This window comes from Lepisma saccharinum, chromosome 1 (assembly GCF_977018435.1).
Source record: "Lepisma saccharinum chromosome 1, izLepSacc3.1, whole genome shotgun sequence".
Taxonomy (NCBI): Eukaryota; Metazoa; Arthropoda; class Insecta; order Zygentoma; family Lepismatidae; genus Lepisma; species Lepisma saccharinum.
This window is the reverse complement of record NC_139229.1, coordinates 155469553-155490253: the sequence shown is the minus strand read 5'-3', so window position 1 is coordinate 155490253 and position 20701 is coordinate 155469553. Positions and strand designations below refer to the sequence as shown.

Here is a 20701-nt window from a genome sequence, read left to right as displayed (position 1 = left end):
CCAGCAATTTCTACTTTTCTTCGCATTCAGTTTCAAAAACAAATCTAATTACCTTCCAGCTTCTGTGAGTGCACAATGCGTTAACACAAAAACAATTTTCCTAACCTCAGAACTTTGAGAGAAGACAGACAGAAAATTTATTCAGCCCTTTCCAAATTACTGAATTCAAAATTAAAACATGGTTTCTCTGCTTGAGTATATATTACCCCACTGAAGAATTATACATTCGATTTTGTTACTAAAATGCTAATATAAACATAAAATTTCAAGAAATACATTATTTATTGTCACTTTTGCATAAATACTGAATACAACAATTGACAAATATTTCAACAATAGTAACTTAACATACTGTTCCACAATAAAGTACTTGATTGGTTTCAGAACGTTGTCAGTTACATTCTGAAAGTAAATTACGTAATTACAATCCTTTAGCCAAGCATTTTATTCATAACAATTGTGTACTATTTCCTTGGCTGTAGGCACTTTACTGTCACATAAATGTCCAATTATTTGTTATTCACCATTCTGTACAAACTGGTATTTATGTTGGAAGATATAAACACGGGATTTAATAACTTCAAAGTACCCTGCACCTTCCAACCAAAATGCAGAGCTTCAAAGGAACCATGAATTTAATTTAACATGATAGTTCTGCTAGCTCTACTAGTCTGACACTATTTTTGTATCATGGAATAACGGCCAATAAGTATTATAACTAAAATGTAATTAGCATGCCTAAATTTGCCGAACTTTCTTCTATGAGTTAGTGTATTTACTTGATTCTCGATAATTTCAACGATTAGATCGCATTTCTATTTATTTCAGGTTAATAGAGAAATGTTATTCTTTTAGCATCAGATTGTAACTTAATAAATATTTAGTATAAATGTATAAAATGTACTTACATGTTTAAGTATTTTACTTAATACTGATACATTCAATATTTATGTGCAATTTATGAAATTCGATGTGTTGTAATTTACTGAACAATCTCAATCATTAAAGAAAATTTTAAGAGATTGTATTTTCGCTAAACCAAAATGAAAGTCATTCTTCCTTCAATTATAAATAATTATAAGCACTGGCCATTGTTATAAACAATCCCTCCCTTTCAAAAGGGAAAAAAATAATATAAAACTGAAACATCTCCCTTCTTTTAATGAACTAATGCTTAACAACACACTTACAACAAATAAAATAAAATAAATTGTTCATTATCGTTGTACACATTAATACAACTTGTTTTATAGAAATCCAAATAATCATGGAACAGTCTTGCATTAATACATTTAGATAATACTGAAGCTATCACAAAAAAAATTGTTCATCTACTCCTGAGAAATATCTTCACAAATCCCTCATCACTACTTGAGAGACCATATAGTGTGTAAAGAACTACCAAATGAATATATTAACTTCCTACGTCGCACCTTCTATTCTTATCAAAATAAATCGTCATTCCATCCTCATGTAAAAACATAACCAATGTTTTCAAGTAGCACCACGAGTCATTTTAAGTATCAGTAGCAAATACAAAGAAAATATTTATGAAATATTGCAGAAACTTCCTAGGTTTTAAGGCACTTAAAATTCTGCACCAAGTATAACTATTTATAATATGTATTCAATGTGAACCAGATAGTCACGTATGTTTTACCTGCAACGGGTTGTATAGAAAAATGTTTGAAGGTTTTGGGGCTAGATGTGACTTCAAGTAGCATGCCTATCTGAGCAAAGAGCGTTAAAAAATATGACATGTTCATACTCAGCTGCTGAATATGGAAATATAGAAGATTCGAACTCTACATTCAATGAATGAATAAGGAGACATTTCCTATTTACATAGGATATAATGTGTGTGTATGCAGGGTTATGAGCATAAGCTGGCAAAAGGAAATTATAAAATACTATAACAAAAATGTTATAAAGATCCGAGACTGACTTCATTTCCAAGTCAACTACAACACTGCTAAATGATCTAGCAATCAGATATGTACAAATTCTTCACAAAAATACACAGCCACTATTTAAACCCGATAGACTGTTGTTACATAGTAAAAGTTTTGATGAGATTTGTACACCTCTGTATTATGGCTGTAATGCTGCTTTTCACATGTTATGTGGATCAAGTATTGACTGGTGTTGTCATTCAGCATCACTTGGTACCATCCGAAACTTAACACAGCATCTTTCTAATAATTAAAACAACATCATCTTAAATAATGTGACTTATTCAAAGTCAACAGTTTCATATCTTTGTTCTGCTTTAATCTTTGAAATTTGTGGAACAAGAATACCAAAATAATCATTAGAAATATATCTAAATAGAAAGTTCACTTGTTTAAATTTATATCCACAGAATTGATATGTAATAGGTTTCAAACTAAATATTAAGTAGTGTTGGTGTTAAATCAGTATAAAATCCTAGTTCCAGTAATAGTGGATTCCATATTCCCCATTTTTTTTTCATTGCTGCTCGAAACAATGATAGTGTTGCTAAAAGAACCAATGGGAATATTTGCATATTATTCTCTTATTTCATAACTTGACTCGCCTAAAAACAACATATATTAATATATTTATATAATGTCAAAACGTAAAGGGCGTATCCAATTCTACAACAAAACTGGATGTAACAAGTTCCAGAATTGTCCGCAACTAGAGAACTCAACTTAATCAATTGGTTCTGGTACTCATAGAACATAGGTGTGCATGATCAGATACAGGTGAATTCTAAACGTACCTCTTTAATACTGGACGAAACTTTCTACATAAACTCAGATGATCATGTCAAACAAGGAAGATCATAACTACAAAAGTCACATCATATAACAGACTTATTTCTATGTTTCCTAAAGCTCCACACACCAGACTCATTAACTGAAGTAGCCCACAATAGGCATGTGCCTTCTTGATCAGTTGTTTCATGGACAGTTTCAAACCTAATGTATCCCTGAGTGACGAATCCCTACATCAATGTTCGATCGGCCATCAACCAAACTTGAAATCTGCACACGATAAACGATGAGTGTCGCACTTTTGGAGCAAAACAATACACTTGCCCTCATAAAACGTCGATTCTTCCTATTGTTTAAGACACGTACCTAACATGCACACAGGTTCATCTGGTGTCTGAATCTGACTTCTTCCGACGACAAGTAATAAGGAACTCGATGGTCCAGGACAAGGCTGAGATGATGAGCAGCAGAGACTGAACATGGACACAAAGAGGATAACTGCCCGTGTAATCCCGAATAAACCCTACAATGGAGAAAAATAACGAGTCATTTACAAAATGTATAATAACGAGAAATTCAAGATGTGAAAATATGCACATAGACTTGTCATAGACTATAACTTTAAAATCTTATCTTTATAATGAAATTTCTTAATGCATTAAGAATGTACTTTTTGTTTCCTTTAATATGCTAGTAGCTTCTATTTTAAGATGCTATGGCTCCCATGCAAAACTCATGCCGTAATGTAACTGCTAATGCAGTAACCTGGAACGAAATTTCTTGTCCATGCAGAAACCTAGGGTGAAATTTCTTGTCCATGTAGAAACCTAGAGCAAAATGTCTTGTTCATGCAGAAACATAAGGCGAAATTTCTTGTCCATGCGTTGAGTTGAGTTGGTGTTTTAAGTCCACTTTATGCACAGTAAGGCTAATCGGGACTGGACCTACAGTTTAAACTGGGATCCGAACCACTATGTGCCTCCACCGGGTATCAATCCCGGGACCCCTTGATTACAAGGCGACGACGATACCAGTACGCCATCGGGGAGGCCCTCTTGTCCAACCAGAAACCTAAGGCGAAATTTCTTGTTTATGCAGAAACCTATAGGGCGAAATTTCTTGTCCATGCAGATACGTATAGGGCGAAATTTCTTGCCCATGCAGAAACTTTAGGCCATGCAGAAACTTATATGGCGAAATTTCTTGTCCATGCAGAAACCTAGGGCAAAATTTCTTGTTCATGAAGAAACTGGCATGAAATTTCTTGTCAATGCAGAAACCTATAACGAAATTTCTTGGCCATCTAAGCAGAGAGAATGCAGACTTTTCACATGCAGACACCGAGAATGCAATTATTGCCCATGCAGAAACTTACGACGCAATATTTGTCCACGCTGAAACTCTTCTTTTTTTTTCCTTTTGCCTGTACAATAGCCTGTAAGGAACGTTTTATCGTTACAGAGACATAGAACGTAATTGTTTGTCTTTACACAAACTTGTGAATTAATTTTCTGGTTATTCAGAAAACTAAAGCATAATTCTTCGTCAATGCAGAAATCTATGACGTTATTTTTTTCCACACACAGATATCCATTGACGTGAATTTATCGTCCGTGTACTCACTAGGTGCAATTTGTCACCCGTGCAAAAATAGCCTTACCGTAGCATGCAAAAGCGAACACACTATCAAAATAATCCAGCAAAGAAGATCAGTTTCGGGAGAGGGGGAGTTTGTTAAATAATATATGCAGTGAATTTTATAAAACAGAACAAATGTACTCACCCAGAAGTGGCCCAATACTGATGATGAAGATCCCCTTGAGCACCATATTGATCCCTAATGCAGCAGGCAGCTTCTCATTGCTGCAGTGCTCCGAAATGGACAGGTTGAAGTTGACGATCGTGGCGCCACGTACAAAGCCGCAAAGCGCGGACACTGCTAGGATTACATTGTGGTCAGTCAGTTCAACCAGAGCTGCAAATGAAAGCATACATATAAATACTGTACCAAAGTTGTAGACTGTCAATTGCAGCGGCGGCGCCAGGATTAATCATCTAGGGGTGCTGAGGGGGTGCGAAAAGAAATTTATGGGGTCCGATGCTGAAAATAAGGAAAACATGAAACACGCATGCAACCTTTCAAAACGAAGGCGGACAGTTCAAGGACAGTTTACTTTCCATTGGTAGATAAGAGTTAGCATAGTGCAGGGGCAAAAATAGCAAAAAGCGGGGGACAACTGCACCCCTAACCGCCGCCACTGATTACCATAAATTACTGACTGAAATGAAATTATATGTGTGAAATAGTATAATAACTTTAGATTGACATTCATTTTCAGGGAGGCTGTGCCCCCCTTGCCCTCCCCCTGGACGTCTATGATGATATGTATTAAGTCTTATACTCCAAGAAAGTGGTCGTACGGTGAAAACATTCAGATACATGTTGCAGTCTTATTGAACTATGTAGTGAAATAGAAAATGAAATTATCTTTGTCTTTAAAAACACAATGCTTCAACCTTTTCAATGTAACCCATGGAAGTACAAAATATATAGTACATTGTACCTTCAGTCTGCCACTTCAAGACAAAACGCGAAGTGCACAGCAACTTCGTCTTCGTTAAAAACCCTTCCCCTACACTATCCCCGAAAACGAACTGTAAAATTTCTTCGTGAACATTGGGCCTCTTCCTAGCGGGTTTTGAAAAAGCCTGAAATGGTACGTTTACTAGACATGTTACTTGGAACAAATACACAGAACGTATGAACAAGAAAACTACCCTTCACGTTACAACTCGCATTAAATAATTTCCCGAGCATGACTTGGTGATACCTTAAAGGAAGCTGAAATGTTTGCTCCAGTGTGACAACTGTGAGATACAACTCCTAAGCTTGGTCTGATATAATAGCAATAGGGGCTATAAAGGATACGGGATATAAAGAAGTGTCTTATCTGCAAGGACAAACAATTATGATCTATGCTCAAAAATATGGATTTAGTATAGATTGATGAAGGTTTGATACTAGCAAGTAAGTACTGAATACTCTGAGCGGCGAAATACTGAAAATAAACATATTTTTTTAAGCAAATTGAAGGCGAAATCGTCTCTTCTCCTACCTGGGGTTGGTAATTTTTTGGCAGTACATACACTGTAAATTATACATCATCTTACCAGAATTCCTTCTTTATACTTGATTTTTTGACCAATAGTGTTTCACATGCTATCCAATATTTGTAAATAAATGGGCATTCATTTCGCAAGCGTGTGTGTGTGGTGAACAGTTTTAGTTTAACAAGAACCGTAAATTTTCTTTCGATTCCTTTCTCCTTTATTTGGTAGGAAATATAAGTTCCATTTCTGCATCAAATGTATGACATGTATATAATTACGCCTAAAATTACAAGAAATGTACAAATGAATGGGATTTTGCGAGGAGGTCCGGAAAAACTCTAGATACGCCACCGGTTTGTACGCATCAATACATAATTTACAAAAAGGTGAGGTGGAATATAGTTTCTCTCTCCCAGACTAAACATTCATCGATACTTTTTTTGTCCTTTCTTCCCTAATCAGGAAGTGTGCGCACTCCTACGTTCAGCACTATGGCATAGTCATTTGCAAAGAAAATAGTAGGAAAATTGCCCTTTAATTCTCGTATATGCAATGCAAGGTTTAATAAGAATCGATTTAAAATACCAACGAAGCAGAGGATAACTTTTGCATTAGCAACAGTGCAATATCACTACTTAAAAATATATACGTTGCAAAGGAAGAGAGAATAGTTACTGATATATTTGCTGCCAATTGTGAATTGGCATCACTGCTCTTATTGGGTGTAAAAAGAGACAAAATGCTCACCTGATCGAGTTACGGCCAATGCCGTTGTTCCTAGAAGGAAGGTGTACCTCTTCTTCACCTGGATCTTGTCTGTGATTGGGGGAATAACAACTCTGGACACAATATCAGCCGCTGAGAGGACGGACATGCAGGTGGCAGTCTCTGACCGTGTGAATCCTTTGTCCATGAGGAAAAACGGGAAGATCATGGAGAAGTTGACGCCCGCCGTGTAGGTGAGAGCCAGGCAGACGACGATGTTGATGAAGATTGCATCGCGGAAGAGATCCAAGTCCAGAAACCGAGCGATCCGAACCCAAAAGCTGTTCTTGCTGCTCTCCTCGCAAGGAATATCTTTCTGGGTATCTTCGGGTTCTCTGGAGTTCACGGAACAGGATATGACATCACCGTATAACTTGAGGCTGCTGCCGAAGTCTGAACTGGAAAAGCTGGTCTCCGTCCTGCTACGTTTCTTCCCCGGGAGTTCCTGTGTGTGCTTTTTGATCAAGCAGTCCCTCTTGGAATTCACATCCCCGTTCTTCAACTCAGTTTCTTGCTCCATAAGCAGTCTGACTTCCGCTTCCTTCTCTCCTGGATTGTCAACGTCATCCTCAACACTTTTCTTGTCAGACTTACTTATCTTGTCCTTTTCCTTGTCCTCCACCCGTCTCATGTGCCACTCCACAGGCTGGAACAACATAGAGCCGACTATAGAATGCAGAGCGACGCTCCCGAGGATCAGCACGGTGCCTGGAAACGCATAGTAGTCGAGGAGTATCTTCACGGTGTGTGGCATCAACATCTGACCAAGGCCTGTTCCTGCCAGGGCCAATCCCACAGCTCTGCCTCTTTTGGACGCAAAGTACGTGTTGAGGGCCACAAAGGATGATGGCGTCAGCAGTCCATTACCCAAACCTGGAAAAAGATTGTCATTATTATCACAAACATTATTATTCCCCTCCTTTCCTGTGCGACGATAGGCACCCTTTCATGTTTCATTTTGGGTGGGAGGACTCGATAATCAGTTTCACTTACATGTTCAATTTATCTGGCATGAACAGGCAAACCCACTTTTGACAACATTACTCTTGTTAAAACCTCAATTGATAATGGAGCCGATTACAAACATAAAAAATAAACCAAATTAAACACTGGTGAAGACAGTTCTACAAATTGTAAAGATTTCTATTTCAACCCAAAACTAGAAAAAAAAGTGAAAATCTCACTAATCGTCCATGTAACTACAACCAATTTTATTTTATACTTGCCTCCTGTATTTTATTGTAGACGACGCTTCATTACTACTACCGAACGACTTCCTCAAATCTTCGGTTCAGGGATCCAATAAGAGTTTATGTGTTAATTTCGGGGCTGTTGACCCACTGTACCCCCTCGAGAATTACGTCGATTTTTTTTTAATCGACAGATTTCAATGTTTTACGTAATGTAAAAGTGGTTCCAGCGTTAGGAAAGTATAAATGACGGAGATAATTGATCCCAAAGAATGGCCCACGTAAGTTAAAACCTGCAATTTCGGAGTACTTTCGCCGCTTTTTGTTAGTAAAAACTGTTTTTATGAACACTTAAAAATCGAAAGGACACGCCGAAAATAACTATCAGTACCAAACCTAACCTAACTACATAAAATTACAGCTGCTGTTGTGGAAAGTCATTTTGGGTGCTATATTCACTTGCGCGAAGCCTTCGTGCTGTTCTGCTTCACAGTAAAGTAACATGCTAAGGTAACAGACGTACTTTACTTCACAATCTTTATAAACTATGCAAGATATTTCACTTTCTCTATGGGGTACAGAGGATCAAAGGTACCTTAATTTCGACTAAAACGTTGCGGCATTCTCCCTCGCACGCGTTAAATACGGGTAAATCAAACAAGGATACTTCTCACGTGCTCCTTGCGAGAAGTATTCTAGTTTTCGTTAACCAAGCGTAACAAGTGCGCGTCCATGTGTATGTCCAGGCCCAGGTCTTGGAGGTGTGAATTTGGGGGAAATGGGGGGGGGGGAGATAAAATTACCCCATCGTAATGCGATTCGGACGCATCCGTTTGTTTATTTTATCTTGATTAACCAATAATATGTACCAAACATCAAAGTGGAATGATCCTTAAGCTGGCTGTGAATCACGAGAAAGATTAGGCATACAAAGTGAAACGCCACGTACTTTCGAACTAATAATTCCTACTACAAATTGTAGGAGAAATGCAAATAATAATTAGCGTTGTCGATCGAATAAAAATTTTTAATCGATTAAACGGATGTATCAATTAATCGAAATAAACAGGGTTAATAACTTGATGCAAAACCAACTACAATCATTTTATGTTTTGTAGGTAATACGCTCTAGTAAAGTGCAAAAGGCAACCCTTCTTCAGAGGTGAGAAGCGACACAATGAAACCATACTGAATATTGAGTTCCCTTTGGACAGTGGAGTTATGCAAGGAGCTAATGACTTGTAAATCATAGCTTAAGGGCCTACATCACCAAATGATATACAGATTTTGCCCTACACGGAATTCCATAGAGGAATTATGTTCCTTCCGTTTTGCGTCACATCGAATCGAGTACTTGATTTTTTAAATTGATCGATTAATCGGTTCGATTAACCGATTAAATAGATAACGCCAATAATAATAGCAAAAATATCAATATCCTGTACCTGTATGAAAATTTTAACAAGGGTTCGATATTTTTATGACATTAATATCCAAAAAAAAAAAGTGTCAATTTTAAAATAAAGTATTATATGAAGTGGGTAAGTGGTTATCAGGAATCGCTGAGTGAAAGTCAGTATGAAAATAGCAACTGGAAAAATAGAAAAAAAGGAAATGCATTACTTCTGACATAAGGTTGTTGCAAAAGTATTTGATGCAGGTAAAGCGCATTTAGATTTAGCAACTGTATGTTGAGTTAAAGAATGGGGGCTGCATTACTTCTCTAACTAATAAATAATGTAGCACTAGTAAATTAAGAGTTCATAACATTTTCACAAAATTGTGGGAGGGATGACACTGTTACATGGCCTAGGGACGGTGACATTTAATCTGGCCTTGAGCATTTCCTAACATGTTAGTAAAAATATACCACGACTCTAAAGGATCTATGAATCTAAGACCCAGTAAAGGCATTGATCAGTAGTGATGAAGCGATGAAATAATCAATTTTTATAGTTGCAGAACTGGCTTTGGTTACCCAGAACTGAAAGAGGAAGAAGAAGATAATAAAAGTTGTCATCAATATTGCAATGAACTGCGAATAGTGAATGAATGGAAGTGATAACTTTCATCTGGCGATGAAACAGCATTGCTCTTACTATCACTGAAAAACAATTTGTCATATACACGTAGATTAAGGAATGTAGTACTGGAGATCAGAGGTGAAGAAATTATCAAGAGGCTGATGTAATTTCGATTGTTGCATGCTTAAGATAACAGGAGTGGTGAATTCCCAATACGTAAGTACATTCCAACGAGCATGATATTGAGGAATAAGTCAACCAATATACCGGGTGTCCCAAAAGTCTTTCCCTGATTACAAACTTTATTCATATCCGCTATATGCAAGGTAGAGATGTGAAAGTGGTGCCAAAATGTTGAAAAACTAACCAAGTTCTTTTGTTGCAGGTTTGAGTAACGTGGCTGTAGTGTAGCAGTGTCAGTGCTCAGAAAACCGGAAATGTTCACAAATCAGGAAAAAGCGCAGCATGTCCTCCGGTAACACGAGACCCGGTCACCAATAACAGTGCAGAGGAACTTTCAAATGTACAGAATTCTTTCGTCTAGAATATCTGCCATCAATAAGTTGGTATTTAAAAAATGGAATACATCTTCATTCCCAAATCCTGTCAAGTCCAAGAAACATTGTATGGAAAGACGCCACCCGATATCAAGATCATTAATTCCGGATTCCTTGGCACTGACACTGCTACACTACAGCCACATTACTGAAACCTGCAACAAATAAACTTGGTTAGTTTTCCAACATTTTGGCACCACTTTCACATCTCTACATTGCATATAGCGGATATGAATAAAGTTTGTAATCAGGGAAAGACTTCTGGGACACCCGGTACCTATATTATCTGCGGAGCAAGTAGATTGACGTTTAGGATTCGTAAATATTGATTTGGTAGTTCTGACATTAAAGGTAAATTGCGTGGTGCAAGAAGTCCGACATATAGTCCCGCTACTGCTTCATTGTCTTTTGATGCTGGATCATCTCCGAAAGTGGCTTCCACCGAGGATCAAACCAGAGACTATTCGTACCATAAACGAAAGTGCTATCATTCACTATTCGGAAAGGCTCTTAGCAATATTTATTTTAGAGGGAAGCGGATGTGTTCCCTGGTCGCAGGTATTGATAGGTGTTAGAGATTTTCGAAAGATTAAAAATTAAATATCGGATAAGTCAAAATATGGTAAAAGTAAAAATTCTCTGCTGACACATTCCCCTGTTTAGAGTCACTCCACTGCAGTGGTATTAACTGGAAATAAATAATGATACCTCACCTGCGAGAAGGCTGTATGAGGCGATGATGAATGCAAGGCTGTCAGCTTGGCTTGTCAGCATCATCCCGAGAGCGCTTAGGACTCCTCCAGCAATGGCCACCTTTCGAAACGAAAACTTCTTGATTACTGGACCAGTGAACAGGCCTAAAACACAAACATACATTTGAGTGGGGAAAATTTTAGTTCCATTAGTAACACACAGAGAAAGAATCTTATCACAGAACACAAGTTCAAAAGTTTGATTTGAGTCAAGCAAAAAATGTTGATGCGAGAAAGATTGAAAGAGGAGAGAGAAAAGAAAAAAGGAGGGAGAGAAAAGGAGAGAGGAAGAAGATGAAGAGTGGAGAGAAAAGGAGAGAGGTATAGAAGAGGAAAGAAGGGGAGAGAGGGGAAGAGCAAGACTTAGTACTTACGAAACATATTTAACAATGCATTTCAAGTTAGTAAAATAAAATTTTGCAATATTTCAGATATTTGTAAAAAGTTTAGTTCATTTTTTATCAAAATACAATATAGAAATTTAAACCTACATGTCTAATTCTAGTATTATCCCGTTTCCATCAACGATACCAGCGTTCGCATCATTACACAGGAAATCTGATGTGATCTGGTGCAGACCGAATAGAGTTTAAAATACACAAGAGAATAATTATACTGTTTCCAATTTCGCATGCGCAATATTTTTTCCTCTTTCTTGCTCACTCTTTACTTGTGTGTGTGTGGGAGGAGTGTCGCAACTGGCTGAAGTTCCCTTTCAAAGATTGTGCAATAGAAAAATGACAGTTGCAAAGGAGTCATATCCTTGCTTACAACACCTATGAACCCACTGATCCGAGATCCCTATTCCAGATACCGCATTAACACTTCATATCCTTGGAGAATAATGTTATTCAAGTTCTCTGCTACGTGGGAAATATTCAAATAGCTGTTAGATATTTGACACGCGTAATGTCATGAATGGTGGTCATTGTGGACCAATAGATAATCATGGATTTAAAGACACAAATGAATGTGTGTTCTTGTCCCATACAGAACCCTATAATACCAAGCACGTGACCTACCTGAAAAGTTCATAACGGCCGTCATGATGTTGAGAATGAATGCTGCCCCTGTCGTCTCCAATTGCAGTTTCTCCAAGGTGTCTTTGAACAGAAGCCCGAAGGAACCAACCAAGGAAAGAGTGGACATCTGAAAGAAAAAAGCGCACTCTTGTATCGTTTAAATATTATCATAACATCTTTTATTGCCATTCACTTAAAGTTTTAAAGGACTAAGCTATTGACATTTCGAGCAAAAAAGGGGGGGATTTGACTGGGATTCGACAATAAGAGCCTGGTATACTATATTTTTTTCTTCCCTTGCGTCACATTTCTGCCTCTTTAGGCTTATCTTGATAAGAACGATGAATGGTGATGATTACTGATGAAGTGGGACTGGCGCAAGCCGGTGTTGAACCAGGAAATTTGGGAGGCAAGAACGTGGTATGTATGGAAAATGCATCACGCACAGCAACAACTTAACCTACGCAGAAAACAATTACCACTTGTTCACTTAATGCAAAAATTATCAATTCCAATCTTGTGTCTATTTCTATTTTGGTCATTTTACGTCGTTTCGCTACGATGAGGATTAATTCAAGTTACCCTATTCAGAGCTGTCTGGAGACTGTTCGAAGTATCCGATTGCGGTGAAACTTCGTATACAGGCTACAGAGACCACGGGGAAGCGAACGCTTACGAAAACAATTCTTCAAATTTTCACCACCAGGTTGAAATGTGGCGCTGCGAATTAAAATTCTTCTACTCAAGAGGCCTCTGGAGCCTGTTCAAAGCAACGGGTTTCAGTGGAACTTGGTAGAGAGACTTTGGAGACCATGGGGAAGCAAATGCCGACGGAAAAAAATAGTTCAAATTTTCAGCACCAGGTGGCTGAAGTAACAAGTAATTTGAGTTTATGTCGGTTCAGCAGTGTTCAATATGAATGAAGCTTTGGAACCGTAAGACAACATTATCAGTGGGTTTCAAGAACCATTCACTGTTCCACAGATTTCAGTGCCAAATGTCAACCTGCTGGTAAAATTTGAACTACTTCTTGTGAGTATTCGCTTCCCCACGATCTCCAGTCTCTATACCAAGTTTCAACGCAACCCCTTGCTTCGAACGGGCTCCAGAGGGCTCTGAGTAGTCGAAATTCAATTCTAAGCGCCATATTTGCACCTGGTGGTGAAAATTTGAACTTTTTTCTATCAGCATTCGCGCATCCCCATTGTTTCCATAACCTCTATATCAAGTATCAGCGCAATCCGATCCTTCGGATGGGCTCCAGAGGACTCTGAATTGGGCAACTTCAATTCCACCTGGTATAAAATACAAGGGAGAGTCAAATGCAAACCTTAATTTGCTTTTGCTTCTTATCTAGTAGATTTCTGTACATAGGATTTCACAAGTTTGCTGCATTTTAGCACAGACCTATTGCTCATCTACATATATTTTCAACTTTGAGTAAGTGTCTGTATACCTTAAGAAGAATAAGTCTGTGGGGTCCACGGTTCCACCCATCTGCCTGCGAACTGAGGCCATTGTCGAACTTTCGCCTCCATTGCTGAAAATTTCTGTAAGTTTTAAGCTGACAGAGTGAAAGAAACCACTCCTCTTTACTGGTGCAAGCGTGTATAGGACGCGCCATCTTTAAAATAACAATGTTGTTTTGAAGCTCACTTGATTAGTGTTGCAACCTTGAGGTCGTTTTGTAGTGTTGCAGCCTTGAGGTCGTTTTGTAAATAACAGTTGATACCTCATGTAAATTTGAGCTATACACAGTCTGTCCTACAATATTTATTGGACTTTTAAGGTTTTCATTTTGACTTGTATGGAATTCGAACTCGCATCCCTGGTTTCGTAGCGCGTTATGTTAACCAATTCGTCAATGTCAGGTTAATAGTTACGAAGAAAGTAAAATGAAGCAAAAGGAAAGTTTATGACCATCACTATCCTACACACAAGTATAATTCATACACGTGTAGCAAACCGGTAACGTTAAAAATAGAATTTGACAGTGTACGTTCCTTTCTTGTTATGATAGATTTCTTTACAGACAGGTTTTGTCACCCGAGCATCAACATAACAGTAGTTGAACTCTTGCTAAAAGAAAACACTAAGTCTCTTCCAGATTTTGTCCTGCACAAAGTGGCAACATAATAAACTGATCACACTTTAATCTTTCCCGCACTTATAACAAAAGTTAATGTATACTTCAACAAATTGTTTTAGTTAGTATGGTTACAAACATCAATAACATCACCACAGTCAACTTTGAACGTTTCCTCTGAAAGATATTAACATGTTTTACAACAGATTGAAAACTCTAAGCAAAAAAGTGTACAAAGAATCTTTCATTTGGACTCCACCAGATGTCAGGTCAGCCAATAGAACTAATTATAACTACTTTAATATTAACATTGTTATTAATTTAAAAGGAACTGATAAGATTAGATTCTATATCGAGTTGAAAATGTATTGTATAATAGCACTTTCCTACACTAATGAACGTGATCAATCTAATATATTAGGTACCGGTAATTATTAATAAAATATCTGATTTCCATAAAAACACTACGTAAGCGAGTGGTTGTGAACAATCCGCTAGGTGGCTCTAATTAACGTCGCATGAGCACAAACTACATGTAACCTTTATTTTATCCTGATATTACTGTGTTAACACCAATAGCTGTAGCTCAAAGTCGTGATATATATATTGTCTCTAAAATACCACAGAAAGTTACAATATGATTTAAGAATCGTGGTTACATTGCCAATGCATTTTCGGCGTCGCTCAATCTTGTCGGTCTCTTGCATGTGTCTGATTGTACAGTCACGGGCACTTTTGGGTTGTAACGAACCCATTGGGAGTCAATAGGTTTGCTACAACCCAGTAGTGTTGTGAATGTACGTTAAATCTAAGCCTAACACATACTTGAAGGTGGTTCGATCAAGTACACGTATGCGAATCTGTAAAAACAGCATGTCAAGATGGATTTTTTTAAAACACATGACATTTCTTTTTTTAGTTCTGATGTTTTATTTTATGTAATTACTTACATTAATTATGGCGACTCCGACGACCACCATCCACCCCCAGCCACCATCTGGGGGTTCCCAACCATCTTCATCCATGTTGGAGCTCAGGTCATGGCTAAGGCAGCGAAATTCTGAAAGAATAATACATTATGTTCTTAAGTGTAAACCTTATCATCTGAATGTTAAACAATTAGAATTCAGGAATACGCTCAGTAATGATATGGATGTGAAGTACTGATGACGTCAGAGGAGAGAACTGGGAAGGGGAGACTGGGCACTCGCTCAACAAACAAATGAAATTTTTGTTTAGCTCAAATACGCATTACCACAAAGACCACCAACAGAAAGTAGCAGGAAAATTGGTGTAGCAAGAATTGCAACGTTGCTTTCGCGGAAGAAATCTTTAACACACACAGATTTTCAGGAAAGAAGAAACTATTAATGATCGAGCTTTTATCAGTGTCAAAGGTGCAACAGTGCTTCATATAAACATCATAAATATTTGCTCCGGGGCTTAAGCGGTCGAGCTAATCAGGTGTTTGAACATGTAAAGACTTTCCATTAGCACTTATTCTTTGACGTCATGCTTCCCTTTCTCATGTCACCAAGCACTATCTAAATATGCATGGGAACATATGTATAATCGGTGTTGCCAGTCTAGTGAAACTTTCATGTAGCTTTGGCAAGTTAAACAAACTTGGTTTTCTTCATAATATTAAGTTAGTTCTCAATGTGGAATATATCGGTTGGGTCTTTAACTTCGAAACGGATAATAAACTGCATAAACTATCACTAAACTGATCACATCACCCCCACATTCGGCCGTGATCAAGAAAGTGTGGTGCTAAGCACAGGGGAACACTTTACTTCACTTTTTATAAACTATCACTAAAAAGTGTAAAATGAGTAGATGAAATTGATGAAGAGGCACTCGCAAAGAACACTCATGCCCAGGTCGGGATTCGAACCCAGGACCCCTTGGTGTTGTAGCGCGCTGTGCTAACCAGTCCGCCACGGAGGTGGAGTGGCGTTTTGTTCGATATCTCATAATCTTAAATTAATTTTAGAGAAAAGTTTTTTTAGTGTAGGCCACCTTACTCGAATTAATGCCCAAAAACTGATTTAAAATTTCTTGCATAATTACATTGTCAATCCTATTCTTGACCTGAAAATGTAAAATGTTTTTTCAGTCTCAATAATTGCCGTCTATCCATTTTACAATATATTGTTACAAAATCATAATAAGGTAAACATGGAAAAGTAGTTTTGGGGTGCCCTTCACCAATCACAAAAAAGTTTCCCACAAAACTTGTTTGGAATTACTGTTTCACCACGGAAGACTAAGCCAACTCCAGTGGACGAATCCGAGCAAAAGGGGAAGTAGGTGGAAACACGATGTAAGCTTGTGATCAGAATTTTTACTCCTCCCACTTAGTCGAATGATTATGGTATCGACTTCGTTGTAGACTACCCAGTTCGATCCCTTGCAAGTTCCAGAATGTCGGTGTTCACCCAGCACCATGGAAGATACTTAAAGAATAGGAGCTTCATTCATTGATTGCTAACAGTTCCGATTTTTTAGGATTTTTTTTCAAATTCTCCTAGCAGGAAGACTAATTATCGTAGAATTTTGGCAATCATTGTCACACGAAATTTGAACTTTCTTAAAGTAATGAGCACTGTTTGGATTTCGAAAAAAGTTAGTTGTGTTGAAGAAAAAAAACTTGAAAATTATCTTATGCAAGCATGTGCGTTTCCCATGGACAATGTATTTTCCGTTGGCAAGCGACTGTAAGTATCGTAGACTAGTGGGGATTAATGTAAAGTAAATCGGAACCTTAGTAGAATGCATTTAGGGACTTCATTTTAATGCTAAGAGAACCAAACCTGGCCTACCTAACCGAACTACGAAAGCATATATCGAACAAAATCTTAAGTAATCGCTAAAACTCAGCAGTATGTGTTAACAGAAGTTAATCGAAAACGAACCATGTAAAAATTGCATTCGTAGCATGATGGAATCGCAATAAAACAAAAGGAACTTGGGCCCATTGATTGATTTTCATTTTAAGTCAGATAAATATACACATAAAGGCTAATCGGGAATTCACCTACAGTTTAAAGTGGGATCCGAACCACTATGTGCCTCCACCGGGTATCGAAACCGGGATCCCTTGATTACAAGGCTACAACGTTTCCACTACGCCATTCACTTGTAATCACTTTCTGGTAACAAGATACGTTTGTCGGTATTATCACGAATGTGAAAAGTTAAGGTCCCTACTTGTAACCTACCTTGGAAAACGAAAATATGCTGTGTGACAGAAAATTTGTTAAAAAATACTTAATCACATACAAATGGACAAGTTTGCATACATATACACTAACGAAGAACCTTAAGTTAAGTAGTTTTCATTATATGAATTTATGTATACTTTGGGAACATATCTTGCATTAAAAAAATATGCTAAATCAAGAAAACCATAATCAAGTAATTACACCATATTTTGCCAGAAATATGCATTTTATATGCGATAATTAGAGGTATTATCAATGCGGCTAGGTCAATGCAGAAGTGGATTCAGATATATAACATGGAAGTTGAACCCACCTAGGCCGTCCGCTATCGCATCTAAGTGGCGGCGATTAGGCAGTTGCCCCACCACCCCCAATACTTTTTGCCACTTTTGCCCCCGCACTATGCTAAACCTTGTGTACAAGGGAAAGTAAACCGCCCTTGCCCCACTTGTTTTGGCACCTCCCCCGCTCCAGTTTTTGAAACCAATCGCCGCCGCTGTATAAAATATATGGAGCAAATTAACCTGACCAAACTATGACAATATATTTGAACAGGCTTAAATTTTATAGATGTTTATAATATTTCAGCATATTGATATAAAGCTATGATATACAGTTGAACGTTTTGATTAAAATAATTCCTGTACATTGAATTTTCTGCACTTCCTGGTAGTTTGACAAACGCGATGGTGAAATTGTGAATCAGGTCAAGAGCGGCATGAAGCTGTCATGAAATATCGCCACGCGTTTTTCCTGGCCCAAGTTCCGAATGTGTAATTCCGATAACATGGCACGTGCGTTTAGTACATTAATCGAATTCTATGCACGTCTAGGTATACCCACGTCTATAAGCACATGCTGAACAGTCTTTTTCCAGTGGGATCCATGAGTATTAACGTGCAAATTGTCCATCACCATGTTCGTGAACTTTAATTGACCCAATAAGAGCTTTAAGAATTAAAAGAAAACTCAAAATAAGCTGTTGACATCTTCTGCACCAGCATACATAAAAAATCCATCGATTTTAATCACATGGGACGTAAAGAGAAATATTAATGAAAATGGTCATGGACAATTTGCACGGTAAGACTCATGGATCCCACTGTACTTATAATATATTTTAAGTAGGATTGACTGTCTTAATATTTCAACGCTTTCCTTTATCTCCTGCATGGGTATGCAATGTTAATAGGCTTCAGACAGCAGTGACTTACGAAAATAGACTTACAATCTACTTTTAACGTCATAGTGCTCCATAATATATTGCTTTCAGCACCTTTAAAATATACAGATTAGTTTCTGCAAACTTTAAACTATTTAGTCTACATACATTCCTCATAATACATAATCGGTGAAAGTTTTCATTTATAAGTAACCCAAGATTTGTGTTTTGCTTATCCATAAAAGGAATGGTAAATTTGTGTTCCAACCAGCCGGACTGGTGAAACAGGAAACATTTCAAATCATGACGTAACCATAACGGAAATTTCCCTTAGCCAAATACCTAGCAAAGAACCAGCGGTGTCAGAGCAGGTGCTGCTAACACGGTGTATCGTGCCAAAATGCTAAATTTAGCCATCGGCTTACACAAAACATTACAAGAAACTATAATTATAAACGAAGCACACTCACCTACCAATGCACGGGTCACGAACTATGCGGTATCACGTCATTAGAACACTTCACAACAAAATATCCAACCAATGTCGAACAGCATTTAAACAATACGCTCACCTTATCACACTATGCATATCAGTATGCGTACCACTACTCAAACATTAGCCCAGCGATGTGTTTTCACGTCTGTCCTGTGCAAATAGCATAGACAACTTCATATATTACTCAACTTAGACTCGACTCTTATCACGTGTGTTCAAGGGCAAGCAAGCTGCCAAATGAATCCAGGAACAGCTGATCCACGCAGGGGAGGGGAAGTGTGTGATGTAACAGAGGGGAAGAGCTTTGTAAAAAAATCTAGTGCTCAGCATGGAATGGACTGGGTAAGCCTGAATCTCCAAGTCGACAACCTTTCGATTCACCAGAACTGTTTAGTTCGAAGATTTGCGGTTCGGGGCTCTGAACAACGGATAATTAGCAAACCTGTAAACAGTGCTAATCTTTTTGTGCCCTCAAGGGCAACAGGCCATTTCGTTCTCACCAACATTTCAGTTTCAGTTAGATTCGCAGAACGGAGTTGGAAACAGGTCAGCTGAAAGTGCACCTAAAAAGGGTCGATTTCCAAAATTATCCGATCACTGTTGCCAGTACTCTTTCTTTCTCTTTCAGTTATTTTACGTCGCTTTTCCCCGTTACGTTCATCGCGACGATGAACTGATTGATAATGGAACACGCACAATCCATGCCGCATCCTGAAATCTGTGGCTTGGTAATGAGCCACCACGTAGGTCAGCAGTGTTGCCAGTATTTGAATAATTTCCAAACGTATTTCAAATAAAAAGTTTGGTGGTGTTATTGGTCACTACATTTGTTGAGTGTATGGTCAAGAAAAAAATAGTGAGACCTTGCATGTGCCCAGGGGCGTACAGAAGGGCGGATCCCCGTGACCCGCGCGCCTGGTCCACTGCATCATAAGCAAATGGATCAGTGCAATTAACGTGCTCCTTATTCTTATTCAGGTTGTATTCAAACTATTTTTCAGTGGGCGACACCGTTCCCTTCTTTTTAAATAATCGTGCCGTAATGTGTGTGCCTCAGTTATCGGTGAAATCTGGAAAGTTTCCCTAGGTGTCAGCAGAAGTTTAATTCGTTTTCTTTGTGCCAAGTATCCGCGTGGTAGAGCCTGGGGAGGGGGGGGGGGGTTACAGAAGAACCGCCATTGTCAATCTAGCAACAAGCCTTTAAATATCGTTTTCCAATTAGGGGGCCCAGATGCACTTCCGGTTTGACAACAAAATAATTGCAACCCCCAGGTCATTTTTCCCATCATTATTTCCAGGACGGAAAATCCCCGCTTCGACTGCAATTGAAGTGCAGTAACCAAAGAAACGTGAATTCTGCACCGAACCAATAATTTTCCACAAGAGCCTCAGCTTCGAATTACACTAATCAGTAACTGTAAATAACTATTTTGTGAAGTACTAAGACGTTTTATTGTAGGTTACTGGCCATAATTTATTCTGGGAAATTCTATTGACGTCATACTTGTTAAACTGTGGATTTTCTCTTCCTATAGCTGGACTCTTCTCAAGAAGACACTGCTTGAGGT

The 20701-nt window shown here is 38.1% G+C and overlaps 1 protein-coding gene across 4 annotated transcripts in view; it reads right to left on the bottom strand.

The window, feature by feature from the left end:
* Window positions 1–232: 232 nt before the first annotated feature.
* The window catches only part of LOC146002919 (putative monocarboxylate transporter 5), a 40783-nt gene continuing 20314 nt past the window's right edge, over window positions 233–20701 (bottom strand). Inside the window, exons 1-7 of one of the 4 annotated variants that reach the window (XM_083141057.1) lie at window positions 19112–19429; window positions 15199–15308; window positions 12163–12289; window positions 11102–11245; window positions 6600–7490; window positions 4525–4716; window positions 233–3264 (exon numbers count right to left, since the gene is read on the bottom strand). In XM_083141057.1, coding sequence (XP_082997183.1) covers window positions 3125–3264; window positions 4525–4716; window positions 6600–7490; window positions 11102–11245; window positions 12163–12289; window positions 15199–15273 — 1569 coding nt within the window. In that variant the 5' untranslated portion in view covers window positions 15274–15308; window positions 19112–19429 and the 3' untranslated portion in view covers window positions 233–3124. Of the gene's footprint in view, window positions 3265–4524; window positions 4717–6599; window positions 7491–11101; window positions 11246–12162; window positions 12290–15198; window positions 15309–19107; window positions 19430–20701 lie in introns of those variants that run through there. The other 3 variants (XM_083141035.1, XM_083141046.1, XM_083141068.1) reach the window with 3 other exon arrangements.